The following is an 18096-nucleotide window of genomic DNA, read 5'->3' on the forward strand; positions in this document are numbered from 1 at the left end:
GAAGCCTCCTTCTATCCTCTGGGTACGTGTGAGAGAGATGAGGATGGGAGTTAGGGGCCGGAGCTGGAGGCATGGATAGATGAATGGAAGGGTGAATGGCAGTCATAGATGGATAAAGTTGTCTTGGTATCTCTTTTTCCCCCTCCGTCTTTCTGTTGTAGGCAATTAAGAAACAGGTAGATGTCACCTGAGTCAGATTATGAATGCATCTCTTTTTGTGACTGAATGATTGATATTTTTACCCCTCGCCTGCAGGTGCCCAGACACCATGCTGCAACCCTGCAGACCTGACCTTGGCAGGAAGTAGAAGCCTTCCTTGTCTCCTCTGTCCCCATCCTCGCCATGTCGTCGACTCCGGGCAATGGGGAACACTGGGAGTCCCTGGAGTCCGTGGGCATCAGCCGCAAAGAGCTGGCCATGGCCGAAGCCCTGCAGATGGAGTATGATGCTCTGTCCCGGCTCCGGCATGACAAGGAGGAGAACAGAACCAAGCAGACCACAGACCCCTCTCTCATCGCGTGGGAGGAGCCCGCCCTGGACTTCTACAGCAAGCCGGCAGGAAGGCAGAAGGACCTCAAGCTCTTACGCGGTCTCTCTGGCTCGGATCCTACCCTCAATTACAACTCACTCTCCCCACAGGAAGGGCTGCCCAACCACTCTACCTCCCCGGGCTCCCAGCCTGGCCCAGATCCCTGGCCCAAAGGCTCCCTGGCTGGAGACTATCTTTACATATTTGATGGTTCAGATGGGGGACTCTCTTTGTCGCCAAGACCGGGGGATATAGATGGCTCTTCTAAGAAACTGTCCCCACCTCCTCTGCCTCCTCGAGTCTCTATCTGGGACACCCCTCCCCTGCCTCCCAGGAAGAGGGCCCCGTCTTCCTCCAAGATCTCCCCGCCCAATGACATCAACACTTTTTCTTTGGTCGAGCAGCCTCCAGGCAAATTGCTGGGGCGTCAGATCTTAGAAGAAGAGGAGCCAAGAAGTGGGGGGACTGGGCGCCTACTGGGGTCTGTGGACTACGATGGCATCAATGATGCGATCACACGGCTCAACTTGAAGTCAACCTACGATGCAGAGATGGTGCGGGATGCCACCAGGGGCTGGAAGGAGGGCCGGGGGCCCTTGGACTTTGGCAAGGACATCCCCGGAAAACCCGTGGCCCGGAGTAAGACCATGCCCCCGCAGGTGCCCCCCCGCACCTATGTCTCTCGCTGTGCCAACCGGAAAAATGCGACGCCTGGCAAGAACCACCGGATTTCTGCTGCCTCGGTGAGGACCCTGTGTGCCTTTTGTCGTCCTTTCCTCGTGTCGCTCAGAAACAGAAGAGCCCCCCTTTTTCCTTGGCTTTCCAGATCGGCTACATCCTCATGCCTTTAGTCCTCTCCGCCCTCTGCTTCTGTCATTGGGCCCCTGGGTCCTGGCGGGGAGAGGAACGGGCCACCTGCAGGCATGGCTCCTTCCCGGGGCTGAGCTTTGTGAACCTCCTGGGAGCAGGCATTTCGGAATCCCAGTGCCTACTGTGTGCCTCTGTGTGATGTGAGGACAGAGCCGGGGTCACGGGACTCGTTGTTGGTCCCGGTGGCCTTGTGGACTGGAGCGAGAAGCTTCTGCTCTTTGTTCTGCGTGGTGATGAGGCTCAAGCCTCCTATTAACCATCGTTTGTGCTCACGGAACACCGGACCCTGCCTGATGGTCTAAGCAGGCACCCAGCTCTGGTCCCTCTCATTCCAAAGCTGGCTTGTTCTCGCTCTGTGTGTGTGTGTGTGTGTCTCCTTCTCTCTGTGTGTGTCTCTCTGTCTCTCCCACGGTCTCTTTCTCTTGTTTGTCTCTTTCTCTATCTCCCTCTTCCCTCTGACTCTCTTTCCTTCTTTCTCTGTCTCTTTTTCTCTTTCATTTTCTCTTCTGTCTGTCTCTCTTTTTCTGTGTCTACCTCCCTGTTCTCTTTCTCCCTGCCTTTCTCTCTCTGTCTCTCTTTTATTAGGTGAAATATACATAACATGCCATGTACTGTCTTAACTAACGTTAAGGATACAGTGCAGTGGCATGACATACATTCACATTATTCTGCGACCATCGCCACCAGTGATCTCTGTTCACATTGAAAATGTTTAGAAAAAAATATGTGGTCTGACCATGATCATTTTACTTTTATCCAAACATAATACGAAATAGCAAAGCCACAGGTGGGCCCAGGAGAGCTTCGAGGATCTTCTGGTCGAGAGACGTGCCAGCAGCAGCACCCCCGTGGGTGGGACCGGAAGGCTGCTCCGGGCTTCTCCCCGGGGGTCAGGAGGCACCCCGCCGGCGGGCGACGCCTCCTGCGGGAAGAGCGCTCACCTCATCCCGCCCCTGTTTCCTCCTCACACATTGTCTGAGGGACGCTGGGGCTTTCCCACCTGGGCCCTGGCCACAGGGCCTCTGCCCAGCTCGGGATCAGCCACGCGCTCCCTCCTCCCCGTGCTGGTGCCGGGAGAGCCGCCGACGTAGCATCAGCTCCCGGGACGAGTCGCTGCCGGAGCTCCGGGCTTTTTAAAGGCCCTGCTCGGGGAGGTGGGGTTGCTCCGCTATTTATAGGGACACGCAATCCTGTTCCCAGTTCCGAGTTCCTCTCCCCGAGCGGGGCCTGCTCGCCTGGTCCGGCCACCCTGGTAGGTGGTCACCGCTGTCGCTCCCTGTCCTGCTCCCCCCGGCTCCCTCGCCCCGTCCAGGCCCCTGCTGGTCCTCAGAGTTCTGAGAGGGGGCTGGTCCGAGCCGTGAGGAAGCGAGGCCCCCCTCCATCCCATTTGCCCATTCTTAGTGGGGAAATGCGGCCTTGGTGTTCGCCACCTCAACTCGGTGCAGGGACCCATCCCACGGGGCGGGGGGACCCCTCGGGCGCTCGGCCTGTACCACCACCCCGCCTTCGCCGGGCTTCCAGCCAGAGGGACTCTCCTGGTCCCAGGCCTGTGGAGCCAGCTCTGGAAATGGTTGGCTCCAAATGCCAGCTTCGTACCCCCGCTGCCAGCCTCTGCCTGGCAGACGCCCCCAGCCAGCACCGGGTGATGCCGCCAGGGCCTGCCAGCAGGGTGAACGTAAGTGGCTTTGTTTTCTTACGGAGCCAGAGAATGGCACTGAAAGGGCATGGACATGGCCTCAGTAGCGACTCTGTTCTCTCCCCGTCGCCGTCCCCTTCTCTCTCTCTCTCTCTCTCTCTCTCTCTCTCTCTCATTTCTCTGTCTCTCTGTTGCTGTTTCTCTGCCTCGTTCTGTTGCTCTGTCGCTTTCTCCCTCTTGCTTTTGTGGGTTCCCTGCTGACAGTGGTACTATTGTTTTGACTGGGACACAGGCATGAACTTGGCAGAGCCAGGGCCTCACATGCCAGCTGCCCCCACTGCTGCCCTCCCCACCCTGCAACCCCCCTGCTCACCCAGAGGAGCAAGGCTAACAGGTGGGGGTCACGCTGAGGAAACTCTGGATATTCAGATGCGGGGTCAGTGCTGCCGTCTGCCCGAGGGGCCGGAGGACATGAGACTAGCCGGAGGGAGGGGGCGAGGTGAGGCATGGCTGTGCGTGCAGACCAGGCCGTGGGCTTCCCGGAAGCAGGTGTTGGCACCAAGGGCGGGCGCTGCATCCCAGCTGCAGCTCCATTCCCTTGGGGTGGCCTCGCCGGGGGGCTGTGGGCAGGCCTGTCAGGCAGAAACCCGTCATGCACCAGCTCCCCTACTTCCTTCTGCTCTGGGCTGGGCGGCAGGCCTCGGGGGACTCCTCGTGGGTGAGCGAAAGCAGCGCTGTGACTACAGGAGTCGGTGGGAGGCCTTGCCTGAGAAAATTCCCACCTCCACGCACGCCTTGGACAGGAAGCGGGGCTCAGGCAGGTTCCCTGATGTTGCGGCTGGTCAGAACCAGAAGACTCGGGAGCCGGGAGGAGCTCAGCTTTCTCCCAGGCCCTCTCCCAACCGGAACGCTGCTTGGACTTTCTTCCTCATCGTGTTGACCCAGAGGCCACGTGTCTGTCCTTGTCCCCAGCCACGGGCTCTCGGTCTCTCTCTGCTTCGGGTCCCTGGGACTTGCTGTGGATGTTGAGGCTTTGGCCCAAGGCCCAGCCTCCCTGAGGACTGTGTGGGCAGCCCACTCCCCCGGCCCAGCCTGCTGCATTGAGCTTGTTAGAAACCGCCCTCTTAGGAAAGAGAGTGGGCCATCCTCTTGCTCATTCTGCCCAGGCTTCCGGACTTGGTCAGAGCTTCAAGTTCTCTCTCTCTTTTTCAAACATATGTTTTTATTGATTTCAGAGAGGAAGGGAGAGGGAGATAGAAACATCAGTGATGAGAGAGAATCATTGATTGATTGTTGTTGTTTATAAAAGGATACCTTTTTTTTTAAGGTGGCCAGTTTATTTTTTATTTATTTTTTATTGAAATATATTTTATTGATTTTTTTTTTACAGAGAGGAAGGGAGAGGGATAGAGAGTTAGAAACATCAATGAGAGAGAAACTTCGATCAGCTGCCTCCTGCACACCCCCTACTGGGTTATGTGCCCGCAACCAAGGTATATGCCTTTGACCGGAATCGAACCTGGGACCCTTCAGTCTGCAGGCCGACGCTTTATCCACTGAGCCAAACCGGTTAGGGCTGATTCTTGTTGTGTTTTTTTTAAATATATCTTTATTGATTTCAGAGAGGAAGGAAGGGGGAGAGAGAGAGATAGAAACATCAATGATGAGAGAGAATCGCCGATTAGTGGGCAGTGCCTCCTGTACGCTTCCCACTAGGGATTGAACCCACAACCTGGGCATGTGCCTTGACTATGAATTGAACCGTGACCTCCCGGTTCACAGGTCAGTGCCCAACCACTGAGCCACACCAGCTAGGCCAAGCTCTCTTCTTCAGCGTGGCTCTTGGTCTCGTAGGATGGCAGATACATGTACTCCAGCATTGCCCGTATTTTCTCGTGCCCCTTTCGCTGGGTGTTGAATGCCTGGGGAGTCTTCAGAGCTGAATAGGTTAGATCTGGGAGCGGTGGGAAGGGGGTGCCTCGAGGGAAAAGGCACTGAGTCGCTGCTCTTCTCTTGAAGGTGGGCTCCCGGCCGCACGCCGTCGCCAATGGCCATGAGTTGTTTGAGGTGTCAGAGGAGAGAGATGAGGAAGTTGCTGCCTTTTGCCACATGCTGGATGTGTAAGAGTTAAAGAACAGGGGTTGTGGAGGGTTGTGGGGGCTGGGGAGGAGGCCACCTTCTTCTAGGAAGAAAGAAGAACCACAATTCATAAATCTCAGTTCAGAGCGATGGAATGCTTCCTAGCAAGGGCGTCTGTGGGCTCTTTGACATGGAGGCACCTTAGATGGTTCACAGGTTTGACAGAATTTTACAAACCCTTGATTGGACAGTCCAATGACCCCAATCGCTCCAGGCTGTAGGAGCAGGTGCCCCCGATGGAGATAAGAGCGTTTTCTGGAGCTAAAAGATAAAGGAAGTGGATCAGAAAACCGTCCAGTGGCACTCAGCATGTCACCTTAGAGCGATCCCCAGTTCAGCTCCGCTTGGGAAGCGTCTTGCAGCCACAGCAAATGTGTCGAGAACTTGGGTCCCAGAGCTGCTCTCCGCGCCCCCCCCCCCCCCACCCCCGCCTTCTTCCTGGGCCGCAGACCTGGAGGGCCGGGCTGACTGGGGTGGAGGGGGGCCTGGCCGCAGGGCGGGAGGGTCCCATCAGGCCTCCTCTCGACTGCTCTCTTCTGAAGGCAGAGCGAGGGTCCTTCTCCCTCTCTCCCTGCACAGCCTCCGATCTGGCTCCGATGTCCAAGACTACTTCCTCACTGGGTACGTCTGGAGCGCTGTCACCCCGAGCCCCGAGCACCTTGGGGATGAGGTCAACCTGAAGGTGACGGTGTTGTGTGACAGCCTGCAGGAGCCACTCACTTTTACCTGCAACTGTAAGTGAGAGGGGAGGCGAGGGGGCCTCCCTGGGGGTGCGATCCTTGGGCTTCAGTTCCCTCCCCACGGTGTGGCCCAGAGCAGCTTTGGGAGGCTGGCTCTGGGGCCAGCTTTTTAGGTCCAGGGTCACTTCCTCCAGCCCCAAACTGCTTTATCTGGTTGGTGATGGTGCTGGATCATGCTTAGCTGGGAATGGGGGATCAGGGTGGGTGCTGAGCCCCACCTGCCCTAGCACCCCATCATCGCTGCCCTGCCCCCCGCCCCCCCAGGTTCCTCCACTGTGGACTTGCTCATCTACCAGACCCTGTGCTACACCCAGGACGAACTGCGGGGTGTGGATGTGGGCGACTTTGTGCTGAAGCCCTGTGGGCTGGAGGAGTTCCTGCAGAAGTGAGTGAGGCGGGGAGGGGGGAGCAGGGGGGGATGCGGCACCTGCCTGTGGGCGGCAGGATGGTCAGGGGCTTCCTCTGGGAGGTGCTGGGCTCCAGGCCCGGGGCTGGCAGCTGCCTGCAGCCCCACAGGCAGGCAGGACTCCCGCTCTCCAGGCGCATTCTCGGCCACGTCGCACTTTCCCGGGAGCTCCCTCTTCCAGCGGGGTTGGCGGCTTCCTGAGCCAAATCTGTGGGAAGAGCTTGGAGCGGGAATTAGGCAAAGTCTAGGTCACACTGCTCGCAGACGTCTGCATGTGGAGAGAGGTGGGAGGGGCGCTGGAGGGGCTGTGTGGGGTTCCCTCCTGCCCTAGATTTTGTGAGGTGCCCTTAGAGCGAGGGGCAGAGGAGGACGGGGCAGAAGTGCCCAGGGGAACCTAGGGGGGGATCACAGTTGCTGACTTGCCCCTTCCCCTGCCCGCAAGCCTTCCCCGCTGGCATGTGCTGTGGGCAGCCCTCGCACCAGAGGTGGTCTGCCTGCCCCTCTCCGTCAGTGCCCCTGGCGGCAAGCAGCTTCCCTGGATAGTCAGATGTGGGCCAGCAGCAGCGATCCCCTGCCCACTGCCCGGGCTCGGGATTCTGGCTGGGGTGGGGGATTGCACCCCTTGGTGGTGCAGCTGGGTGGCAGGCCTGGGGTCAGCCAGATGGCAGCAGATAAGGAAACAGATCTGCTCTGCCCCCCAAGCTTCCAGCTGCCTCATGCTCATGAAAGGCCTTGGGAGTGGGGACAGGAGGGGCCTATACGGTGGGTCTTAGGAGCGCCTACAAGTGCCATCACTCGCTCATATCCAGGTGCGGGTGCAAAGGGTCTATGGCTAGAGCAGTTCCCAGCTGCTTTCCTTAACCTGAGGGATGCCGTGGGCCCTTTCTGGCCTCTGTGCCCTCCACTGGGAAAGCAAAGGGGTAAGACCCCAGGCAGCACACCTGCAGGGAACGCTGGATGTTTCCCTGTGTCCTCGATTTCCCCTGGAGGAATGAGAGGGGTCCTAGACTCGGGGTCTCCCGGGAGAGAGCGCCCCCGGCAGCCTGCCACTGTCTAAGGCAGTGATGGCGAACCTATGACACGTGTGTCAGCACTGACACGCGTAGCCATTTCTGATGACACGCGGCCGCATGCCGAGGATGAAACATTTGCTGCTCCCGAGGATGAAACATTTGCGACTCGAGTCTTGGAGTTAGTTTTTGCCTCCAAGTGACACACTACCCGAGTTATGCTCAGTTTTTTGGCGAAGTTTGACACACCAAGCTCAAAAGGTTGCCCATCACTGGTCTAAGGGAACAGGGCACAGTAAGTCACGTCTGTATGGCCGGTTTAGGTTCTGACTTGCACTTACTAGTTGTAAAACCCTGACCCTCAATTTCTTCTATAAAATGTCGTGAGGATTGGCCCTGCCCGGTTTGGCTCAGTGGATAGAGCATCAGCCTGAGGACCAAAGGGTCCCAAGTTCGATTCCGGACAAAGGCATGTACCATGGTTGCAGGAGGCAACCCATCGATGTGTCTCTCTGACATCGATGTTTCTCTCTCCCTGTCTCTCCCCCTCTCTTCTACTCTCTCTAAAAATCAGTGGGAAAATATCCAGGAGCCCCCCTCCCCTGTCCAGCCTCTTCTCTTCCCTCCCACCACCCTGAGCAAGGACAGCTGCCTTGGTGGGGTGGAAAGTTCCCTCTCGGGGTTCCAGAAAGCTGCCAAGGGAGGCCCTGTGGTTTCCCACTGTTCCTGGTGGGAGGGGGCTGCTGCCAGGGGGGACTGTCGAGTCCAGGATGCAGGCTGCTCGTAGATAAGAGCCCTGAGACAGTCCCTGGGGAGGGCTGGGTTTCCTGCCTCCTCCCCCACCACACCACACTCTTCCTTCCTTCCAGGCACTGCCCCCAGACCTGCCCCGGGGCCCGGTCCCAGCTTCTGGCTGCAGCTCAGGCTTAGCAGCAGCTCAGACTTAGCAGCTTAGGGCCTACTCCAGAGGCTTGGCCCCTCAGGACGTGGAGAACCCCCTTAAGTCCTAACTGCACCCTGGTGGCCTCCGGCCGGGGCACTCCGGGCTCTGCACGCACCCCTCCCCTTCACGCCTGTCCTCTCCCCTCCGTCGCTGGCCTAGACGCCAGCTCTGCCGAGGAAGGAAGTCCCTTTCCGGCTTCTGTTCCTCAGCGGCTGGGGCCCAGCCCGGGCGCAGTGCCCCCGTAGGTGGGACGCCCTGACCTCTCTCTGGGTTTCCTTTTGACTGAGGTGTGATTTGGGAGGGAGGAAGAGGCCTCGTGGGCTGTCACTTGAGCGGTGGGAATGGCCTGCAGGCAGGAGCCACAGGGGAAGGGGAGAGCAGACTTTATTGATTTGAGAGAGAAAGAGAGAAACATTGATTTGTTGTTCCACTTACTTATGCATTCATTGATTGCTTCTTATACATGCCCTGACCGGAGATCGAACTCACAACCTTGGCGTATTGGGACATGCTAACTAGCTGAGTTACCAGGTCAGGGCAGAAGCAAGCCTTGGATGAGCACAAGGATAATAGACCTGGAATCTTTAAAAAAAATAAAAAATATATATATATTATGTATAATATATATATACATATATATTATATATTATTTAAAGCATAATATGCTAATTAGACCGGATGTCCTTCCAGACAAAGCCAGGGCTGTGAGGGAAGCCCTGGTCCCGGGTACCAGAGGGAAGCCGGTGCCAGCAGCCGGGGGAAGGAAGGCCTACTCTTGCATGAATTTCATGCATCGGGCCTCTAGTATATATTTGTATTTATTTCAGCAAGGAAGGGAGAGGGAGAGAGAGAGAGGAACATCAATGATGAAAGAGAATCATTGATTGGCTGCCTCCAGCATGCCCCTCAGGATCAAGCCTGCAACCTGGGCATGTGCCCTGACCGGGAATTGAAACGCGACTTCCTGGTTCATACGGACCTGGAGTCTTGCTGTATTTGCTCGGTTGACCTCAGCACCCCGACTGGTAACAGTAGGGTGTGGGAGACCTAGGACCTCAGTAGGGGACAGTGTCACTCACTGAGCTCCACACCCAAGCCTGGGCACTGGCTGACTTCCACCCTCCTCGTATACCGAAGCCAAGAGCGTGGGGTTTAAACACTGCCCTCCGAGAAGTCCCTCGGTTCCCCCCGCACCAGAAGTTCCTGCCTGGAATGAACCCCTGGTAACAGTACAGGTAATAAGTACCTGGGAAATCAGTGTTCGTACAGACTAAGGGTCCAGTGCAGTAGGTGGCTTTCCATTAGACAGACCTCCGTTCGTGCCCCAGCCTCTGCCATGACATTTCCAGGAGCCACGGTAGGGGGCGCAGCACCAGTACTAGCTCTGGGTCGCCTCCCGCCCTCCTGTTTCTCTCTCCCCGAGGCTCAGGTCTATATCGCCCTCCCCACTGAGTTCCCGGGATGCTAATGGTCTGTCCCTCTGTCCCACCAGCAAGCAGGCCCTGGGCAGCCATGAGTACATTCAGTACTGCCGCAAGTTTGACATTGACATCCGGCTACAGCTGATGGAGCAGAAATCCATACGCAGCGACCTGGCCCGGACGGTCCGTGTGGGGCGGCGGGGGAGCAGGGGGTGATCCGGAGCACATTTGGTGGGAGTGGGGTAGGAGGACGGGGTTGGGGTGGAGGCACCACCCCTCCCTGAATTGGGCACTTGTTACGCAGGTGAATGATGACCAGAGCCCCTCCACTTTGAACTACCTCGTCCACCTGCAAGAGAGGCCAGTCAAGCAGACCATCAGCAGGTGAGAGTGGTGCCCTCTTGGGTTTGGGCCCAGCAGGACCTCTGAGGGAGCCCAGCAGATACCCTTGCCTGCCTTTCTGCCAGGGCCAGGGCTTCTTGCAGACCCAAGAGCCTTAGGGGGACGACCCCCACTCCAGCTGTTACATCTCTGCCCTCTCGTACTTTGCCGTCTTGCTCCGGGTGAGCGGTGGCAAAGTACAGAGGACTCGCCGTCCTTGAGTCTTCATGGGACACATGGAAGGGGTGGGAATTCCTGTAAACCAGAGTCAGATTCGCGAGCTGTGGAAAAGGAGGGAGAGGATGGGTTGCCCGGCACATGGCAGGGGCGAGGGGGGTGCGGTCCTGACTTCTCCCATGACTTTTCCCTGCCCCCAACTTCCTAGGCAGGCCCTGAGTCTTCTGTTTGACACTTACCACAACGAGGCGGATGCCTTCCTGCTGGCTGACGTGAGTACAAATCCTGGGGTGGCCCTGGTGCCCAGAGCTCCGCCCCACCTCTCCCCCAGCCCTCCTGGGACCAGCCAGCCCTAGAAGGGATCTGGCGTAGACACTGCAAGTTTGTTAGGAGAGCTTCCCTTGGCTCACGGGCAAACCAAGCCTGCCAGCTGTTGGGTGGCTGGCGTGTGTGTGTGTGGAGAGGGGGTCTGCTCCTTGTAGAAGTGGGTCAGGAACCGTGTCCTGATCCCTGCCCCTGGAGTGGGGCGTCTCCAAAGCTAAGGGATGTGGCGTGGGCACCCAGCCGCTGCCCTTGAATGTGCATCGGAGCGTGTCCCGGAGGAAGGAATGCCCAGGAACCTCTGATTGGAGAAGTTCTGAGGCTCTGGTGTCACAGGAGGAAAACCGTGAGGAGGTGGAGGGTCCCGGAGGCAGGGAGGGGCCAGGGCTCTCTTTACCAGGGTTCACAGGGGTTTTGAAGCCTCAAAACCATGATCATAAACATTTGTCCCAAATGTCATGAAGCTAACGAAAATCAGATAGGGATCTTCAAAACAGTCCTTGTCTCATGATTCGGTCAGCAGTGGTCATGGACTCGTCCCTCGTGGGGAGTTCAGCATTGTACCCCGTTCAGACCGCTCCCCCATGCCAGCACCCCTTCTCCGGCAGCCTCTGCGTGGTCGTTCCCTGTGATGAGGGGGTAGTTCTCTGAGCCCCTTTTTCTGCCCTGGTCCGGCCCTAGGATGCTGCTCTGCAGTAGTAACACAAAACTATCAGTAGGCAGAATGGGATGGTGATGAGTTCATCAAGGGCTTTGGAGAGGAATAGAGAGGGGACTGGCCAGGGAAGGCTCTGGGAGAGGCTGGATTTCAGCTGGTCCGTGATTTGAATGTGCACAGTAATCAGGGCAGGACAGGAAGGAATTCCAAATGAGAAAACTGCAGGAGCCGAAGTGCAGGGCAGAGGGGGGGGGAGGGGAGGGGAGCGAGAGGGTGTGGCACTCTGTGATACTGAGATGAGGTCTGTCTAGAAATTCTAGGGGGTCAGATGAGAAATAAGACCCTGGGCAAGTGGTGCCTCCGTGTGGTCTCGTTGGCCTCTTTCTGTTCCCTAGGGAAGCCTCTGAGGGAGACCCCGTGTGTGTGTGTGTGTGTGTGTGTGTGTGTGTGTGTGTGTGTGTGTGTGTGTGTGTATGGTACAGGGAGGCTGTAGCTGGGAGTAAGAGGCGGCTCAGGGACGTGGCTGAGAGAACTGGGGAACATGGCTCGTTTCACCAGTAGGAGCGATTATTCGCCGATGTTGGGTGTTTGAAAATAAAGCACGGATTCCGCTATTACTCCTGCGGGTCATGAGCCCACACTCCTCCCAGCCGGAGCCTGGCAGCCTCACGGTGCCTCCCCTCACAGGGGGACTTCCCGCTGAAGGCTGACAGGGTGGTCCAGTCCGTCAAGGCCATCTGCAACGCCCTGGCGGCCGTGGAGACGCCCGAGATCACCAGTGCTCTCAACCAGCTGCCCCCCTGCCCCTCCCGCGTGCAGCCTAAGATTCAGAAGGTAATGGGCCCCCGAGCGCGAGCATGGGGGAGGAGGAGAGGAATGGTCATCGGCAACTGGGCAATTCGCTGTCTAGCTACTAAAAGGCTCTTCTCTCCATCTTTTATGTTTGAATAGTTTAACCAGGAGAGTTCCGGGACATGGGTACCAAATGTGTCCCCTCTTACGGAGGTTGAGGGTGGCCTTGGGTCTGCCCCCTGGGACTGATTGCGGGAGCCCAGACCAATACGGGCTTTCCTTACCACCACCGAGGCATTGCCTGGCAGTTTGCACGCGATGAGGGTGCAAACCCAAACTTCCCCGAGCCGGGGGCTCCGGGCTCCACAGCCTGGCAGGCACCGGGCCAGCAGTGCCGTGGCCCGAGGGTTAGAGTGTCGCATCTGGGTGGACACGATGACTTTATCCCTGGTCTGGCTCACTCTGTCCATTACATGGATCCGGGACAGACCATTACCTTGTCTTCCCCGGCGAAACTCTCCTCCTCAAACTTCAGTCCCGTGGGGTCCAGATGAGCCAGCTGTGAAAAGCCCTCTGCCCGCTGTGCCGGCAAAGGCTGTGGCCCTGAAGCCCCTCCCTCTCCTTTTCCCCAACAGGACCCCACTGTCTTGGCTGCCAGGGAAAACCGAGGTAAGGGAGCTGCTCTGTCTGTGTCCAGGAAGGGCAGGTAAACACTGCAAACTCTCCCCGATTCCTTTCCCTCCCCTCCACGCCCCCGCAACTGCAGGGTCCAGGTCTGCCTGTGTGTGTGTGTGTGTGTGTGTGTGTGTGTGTGTGTTCGTTCCTACATGACGCATGCACACAGCTGGAGATCACCAATGTTTCTTTCCACAAATGTGTCCTCATCGTTTTTACCAGTTGTTCCTGAGGTCTCCCTGGGAGATGGTGATGAGGTGGTGTAAGGGTGAGGGTGGGGGCGGTAATGCAGTTACCCCGGGCTCCAAAGGGCAACTCTCCCTTGGGAAAGTTGTGATTATTCTCCGAGTGTCCCATGACCCCTGTTTCCGCATTAGGATGAGCCTGGGGAGAAGGAGGTAAAGAATTTTTCACGAGGATTCCCCCTTGAGCCTTTCAATCAGAACTTTGCCCTACAAAGCCCGTATTTTGGGATTTTTGGTCAGTGATTCCCAGTCTTTGGGGTTTTATGGACCAATAAAATGTCCCCAAAAGTATTATTTCGAGGACCAACATAGAAATTGCCATCTTCCGTTTTGCCGAGCAATGACTTTTTATGTGTAACTGACGGTTATGATTCCCGCGATTCCCTAAAAGGACGTTTAACATTAAATAAGTAGCCATATGTAAAGTAAGGAGGATGTCTACATTCACTGCCTGTCATTTTCAGAGAAGCTTATGGCATGTTCCTGCTTTCTTCTCATTTCACCGCCGACGGGGTCACAGCTGTTAGAAAAGCAGCGGGCATTTGGGGACTGTTTCCTGGGGTTTTCCATCGCAGCCAGCACAGGGGCAGCCGCGGGGCTGGCGCGGGCCTCACCCCCTCTCCTCTGGCCCCTTCCTTTCAGAGAAGGCCATGGAGGCCCTGACCGCGGCCATCCTGGACCTGGTGGAGCTGTACTGCAACACGTTCAACGCAGACTTCCAGCCGGCGGTGCAGGGCAGCCACAAGCACGACCTGGTGCAGGAGGCCTGCCTCTTCTCCGGGCCGCTGGCCTTCACGGTCTACGCCGCCCACCGCATCCCCATCACCTGGGCTGCCAGGTGAGCCGGCTGATGGCCTGGAGGGAGGAGCAGAGTTTGGCTTTCCGATGGCTTCTCCCACTGCCCTACGTTGATAGTCTAGGGCCGTGGTCGGCCAACTGCGGCTCGCGAGCACATGCGGCTCTTTGGCCCCTTGAGTGTGGCTCTTCCACAAAATACCACGTGCGGGTAGTTTGAAACTTCGTGGCCCAAGCGCAGAAGTCGGTTTTCGGCTCTCAAAAGAAATTTCAATCCTTGTACTGTTGATATTTGGCTCTGTTGACTAATGAGTTTGCCGACCACTGGTCTGTGGCGTCATGGTGCGCGGTGGCTGAGAGGGAGCACCACGTGCCTGAGGGGACACGGGCTGGGACATCCTGGAGGAGGTCTCCTAGGAAATGGAGCGTGGGGCAGATCTGCCGTGGCCTCTCAGTGCTGGCTCAGGGCTGGCTGCATCGGCATCCCTGCCCCCTCCCATCCAAGGCCAGCTGATGGAGACTTGGTGACAGATGGCCGCTTCCCAGAGCCAGTGCATGCCCCTGGGCCAATGACTGCGCTCCCCTGCAGATGCACAAGGGGCGGGGCGGGGAGCGGGCAATGACCCTTTGTCTGGACTGCATGGGGGGGAGAGGGGGGTGTAGAGAGGTGCCTTCGGTTGGTAAATCCTCAGCTCCTCAGCAGGGTCCCCAGCATCCAAGGCCTGGGGGAATAGGCATCCAGGCTCCTCCCCTCCTTCCTGCCCCTCCCTCCCCTTCTCTCTTTGTTCCTCACTTAATGTATTCCTTTAGGCGACTGACAGAGAACAAAGGAGGCGGCCTGGGAAACCGGGGCCTTCTCTGACCTCCTCTGTCAGGCACCTGTCATGAGCCACAGGGACCCCCATGTGCTGGCATTCAAGTGGGCAGATGTCGCTTCCATCCCCCACCCTTCTCACCTGCGCATGTGCACACTCGCACCCCAGACCCTGACCGGCAGGAGCGGCCTGGAAGGAGGGGCTGCGTGGCTGGTTCCCCATGAAGCAGGAAGGAAAGCCATGGCCCAACATGGAGCCTGAAGCTGGGCAGAGGGATCCAGATGGAGCTGCGTCTCCCCGCACACTTCTGCAAATCCGACTTGGCTGTCCCGTCCCCTGACCCCACCTCACAGTCCCCAGAGACCCAGAGGAGTTTCACGGAGGGAAATGGAGTTTGGCGTGGGTGGGGGACTGAGATGGGGTTTGGAGCTGAGAGCCCTGACCTGCTCCCTTTCCCTGTAGCTATGAAGACTTCTACCTCTCCTGCTCCCTCAGCCATGGTGGCAAGGAGCTGTGCAGCCCCCTGCAGACCCGAAGGGCTCACTTCTCCAAGTACCTCTTTCACCTCATCATCTGGGACCAGCGGTAAGCCCGCCCCAGGCTCTGCAGTGCACCAGGCGTGTCACTGACTAACCAAACAGTCATTCGACCTCTTGAGTCTCCACTTCCCTAACTCCTAAGTGCGGTCATGCATAACTTCACCCCTCAAGCTGATAGGAGACTCCAAAGAGAAGTACCCTGCAGGCTCTTGGTGAACCATGAAGGGTCATATACAACGTTAGTTAGGTGGTAGTTTCAATGATAATTCATTGTTTTGATCTTGTCTCCCTTAAAAGGTTTCACTGACTTTTCTTCCCCTAGTTGCCACCGAGTAGAGGGGACTTACAGGTGAGAAAGGGAGGTTGTAGACTAGAGGAAAGCGCAATGGACTTGAAGCCACAGAGAATAGGTTGTGTTTTACCTTTGTTTCGGCCTCTCTGTGCCTCAGTTTCTCAAGACGTAAAGTGGGGACGTTTGTTTAACTTGTTGGCAGTTTTGGCACTGACATGGATAGGTAAGTTATAAATACGAAACTGGAAGCCCAGAATAGTATTCATCAGCATTTATCAACAATGATTTGCTGCGGGGAAGGTAGGCGTCAGCTGGGCAAAGCAGGAAGGAAGTGGAGGCGAGGACGCCTCGAGTGGTGGCAGGTGTTTGCCTGCCCGGCCTCTCCTGGGCTGCACTCTGCCCTCCCGGATGGACAGACACCCCTCGTTTGCTGCCAGGTTCACTTCCCCAAACTGCCTGCAGCTGAGTGTTTACTTGCAGAGCAGAACTACTGCTTCAGTCTTTGCAGTGCACGGCGGAGAGACTGAGCAAGGTCCCTGGGCAGGTCTTACTCGCTGATGAGAAAGAAGGCCAAGGAAGCAGATAGTCTGTGGCCATGCTGGGAGGCGGGGTCACGTTCTAGATGGGCAGCCGGGGAGGCAGGCCCTCTCTCCTGTCGTCGCACTGTAATTCTTAGAGCAACAAAGGTGTGAACAAAGTCCGCTCGGCAAATAGCCGCCAGAGGGGCAAGAGAGCCGCCTTGGCGGCCGAGGATGGCCGCGTTAGTGGCTCGTGACTTTCAGCATCCCCTCGGCACTCATTCTCCGGCCTAGTTACTTCCGCTGTCCAGGGAGGGGTGCCGTACAGTGCTCCAGGCCAGGCAGGCCTACAACATGGCCCTGAGACCCTTTTCCCAGAGTATCAGAGGCACAGAGGTAGCAGCCTGCCCTCCCTCAGCCGGTCCTGCCTTCGCCCGCCTACTCCCCGGGTCTCGTTTTGCTCCCTGTCTGAGATTCCTGCCTGGAACCCCAAAGGGCTGGTGCCCTCCTGGAGCCTCGTGGAGGGTGTCATCTCAGCACTGCCCACCCAGACGCCCCGGGAGACCTCTTGGCACCTTCATGGTGAAGACCGAGGCACTGGGAGAAGACGCTGCAGTCAGTGAAAGGTTCAGAACGCAGGCTTTGAGTTTCGTCGTCCTCCCATCCTTACTGTACGTGCAGCCTTAGGCAGGTCACTCACCCTAAATGGTCATGGTAATAAGACCCACCCGAGAGGATTATGGGACACGGCCTGTGAAGTCCTTGGCGCAATACCTAGCGCATGATAAATGCTTTCTTCTCCTTCGTCTTAGCTGGGGGAGCCCTCTCAGGTCCCGTGCCAAGTGACTGAGGCGGTGATTGTGATCCACGGGGATACGTGTGCATGGGAATACCTTAGAGCCCGCTTCTCGGAGCAGTAGCCAGGGTGTCGCAGCGCAGAAAGCACACAGACCATGCACACACATTGCACGGGTGAAGCTGTGCGCTCCTCCTCACTGATGAGAAAAGGAGGTGCAGAGGTCTGAGTCGTTGCCGTAGGTTGTGAGTGGCTGGACTAAAACTGGAACAGCACATCCCAGGAGCCCTTCCTGGAGGAGGCGGCCCTTTTATAAGGGTGTGATGTTGAGGAATGGGTTGCAGGGAGGAGGTTCAGAGCTGCAGGTTCAGAACTTTGTGGCTTCAAGTCCTACTGATCATCCGGACTGACCCCTGCTGGAATACTGGATGCACTCAAGGACTGAGGGGAGGGCGGGTGCTTGGCTGGTTCGAGGGGTTATGGTTTCAGCTAAAAAGTTTCCTCGCTCCGTTTTTCCTTTGACAGGAGGCTGGATGCCTCTTCTTGGGTGAAAAGAAAGGGACCAGGCCCAGCTCCCTCTGCTCTTTGCTGGGGGGTCAGCTGATTCTCTCTCCCACTGCACTAGTCCAGGGATCAGCTAATTCTCAAAATAGGCCAGCAGCCGTGCTCTGCCACCCCAGCCAAGCCCAGCCTGGCATGGCCTATGGCTGCTGGAGGGGCCCTAATTATAGCTGTGCCCCCTCCCCCCCACCAGACAGCTGGGACAGAGCGGGGCTCTGCCAGTCTCTGGTGGGAGGGAGGGAGCGCCTCACTTGGGTGGAGAGGAGAGTCCCCTGGGGGACAGGGGCAGTGTGGAGGGAAGCCGCTTTATCAGGAAACTGCTGACCGTGGGGGTGGCCGCTCTGCCTTTGTGCCCTCTGGCGTAGAAGCCGATGGGCCCTGGGCCAGCCAGAAGGGCGTGACAGTGTGGGCTTTGGCCCAGGGACAGCTTTCCAGAAAGGTAACGTAAAGGCCCTCCCTGTCTTTCCACAGCTCTCCCTCACCCCACCCTGCTCCTTATCCTGGACTCCAAGGGAGTGGCCGGTGATTCAGGCCGAGGGGCCTGGGAGAGAACATCTGGGCCTGGGCGGTGGTGGCGAGGGCTTGCCTGTCTCAGCTCTTTTGCCCGCCCTCCCCTCACCCCCACTCTGAGAAGCCCCTTCTCTTTATCCCTTTGGCTTTGAAAATGCTTGGGGAGGAGAACAAACCATCTTGTGTTCCCAGGGCGAGGAGAAGGGGTCGGGGCCAGGAGAAGGGGTCGGGGCGAGGAGAAGGGGTCGGGGCGAGGAGAAGGGGACGGGGCGAGGAGAAGGGGACGGGGCCAGGAGAAGGGGTCGGGGCGAGGAGAAGGGGTCGGGG

The 18096-nt window shown here is 57.7% G+C and overlaps 1 protein-coding gene across 2 annotated transcripts in view; it reads left to right on the plus strand.

The window, feature by feature from the left end:
* Positions 1-336: 336 nt before the first annotated feature.
* The window catches only part of PIK3C2B (phosphatidylinositol-4-phosphate 3-kinase catalytic subunit type 2 beta), a 44044-nt gene continuing 26284 nt past the window's right edge, over positions 337-18096 (plus strand). The window contains exons 1-11 of one of the 2 annotated variants that reach the window (XM_008154216.3): positions 337-1272; positions 5055-5155; positions 5754-5908; positions 6179-6299; positions 9766-9877; positions 9999-10078; positions 10461-10524; positions 11919-12065; positions 12659-12692; positions 13586-13781; positions 15016-15138. In XM_008154216.3, the coding sequence (XP_008152438.2) occupies positions 343-1272; positions 5055-5155; positions 5754-5908; positions 6179-6299; positions 9766-9877; positions 9999-10078; positions 10461-10524; positions 11919-12065; positions 12659-12692; positions 13586-13781; positions 15016-15138 (2063 nt within the window). In that variant the 5' untranslated portion in view covers positions 337-342. The remainder of the gene's footprint in view (positions 1273-5054; positions 5156-5753; positions 5909-6178; positions 6300-9765; positions 9878-9998; positions 10079-10460; positions 10525-11918; positions 12066-12658; positions 12693-13585; positions 13782-15015; positions 15139-18096) is intronic. The other variant, XM_054711554.1, reaches the window with a different exon arrangement.

Source organism: Eptesicus fuscus, chromosome 22 (genome assembly GCF_027574615.1).
Source record: "Eptesicus fuscus isolate TK198812 chromosome 22, DD_ASM_mEF_20220401, whole genome shotgun sequence".
Taxonomy (NCBI): domain Eukaryota; kingdom Metazoa; phylum Chordata; class Mammalia; order Chiroptera; family Vespertilionidae; genus Eptesicus; species Eptesicus fuscus.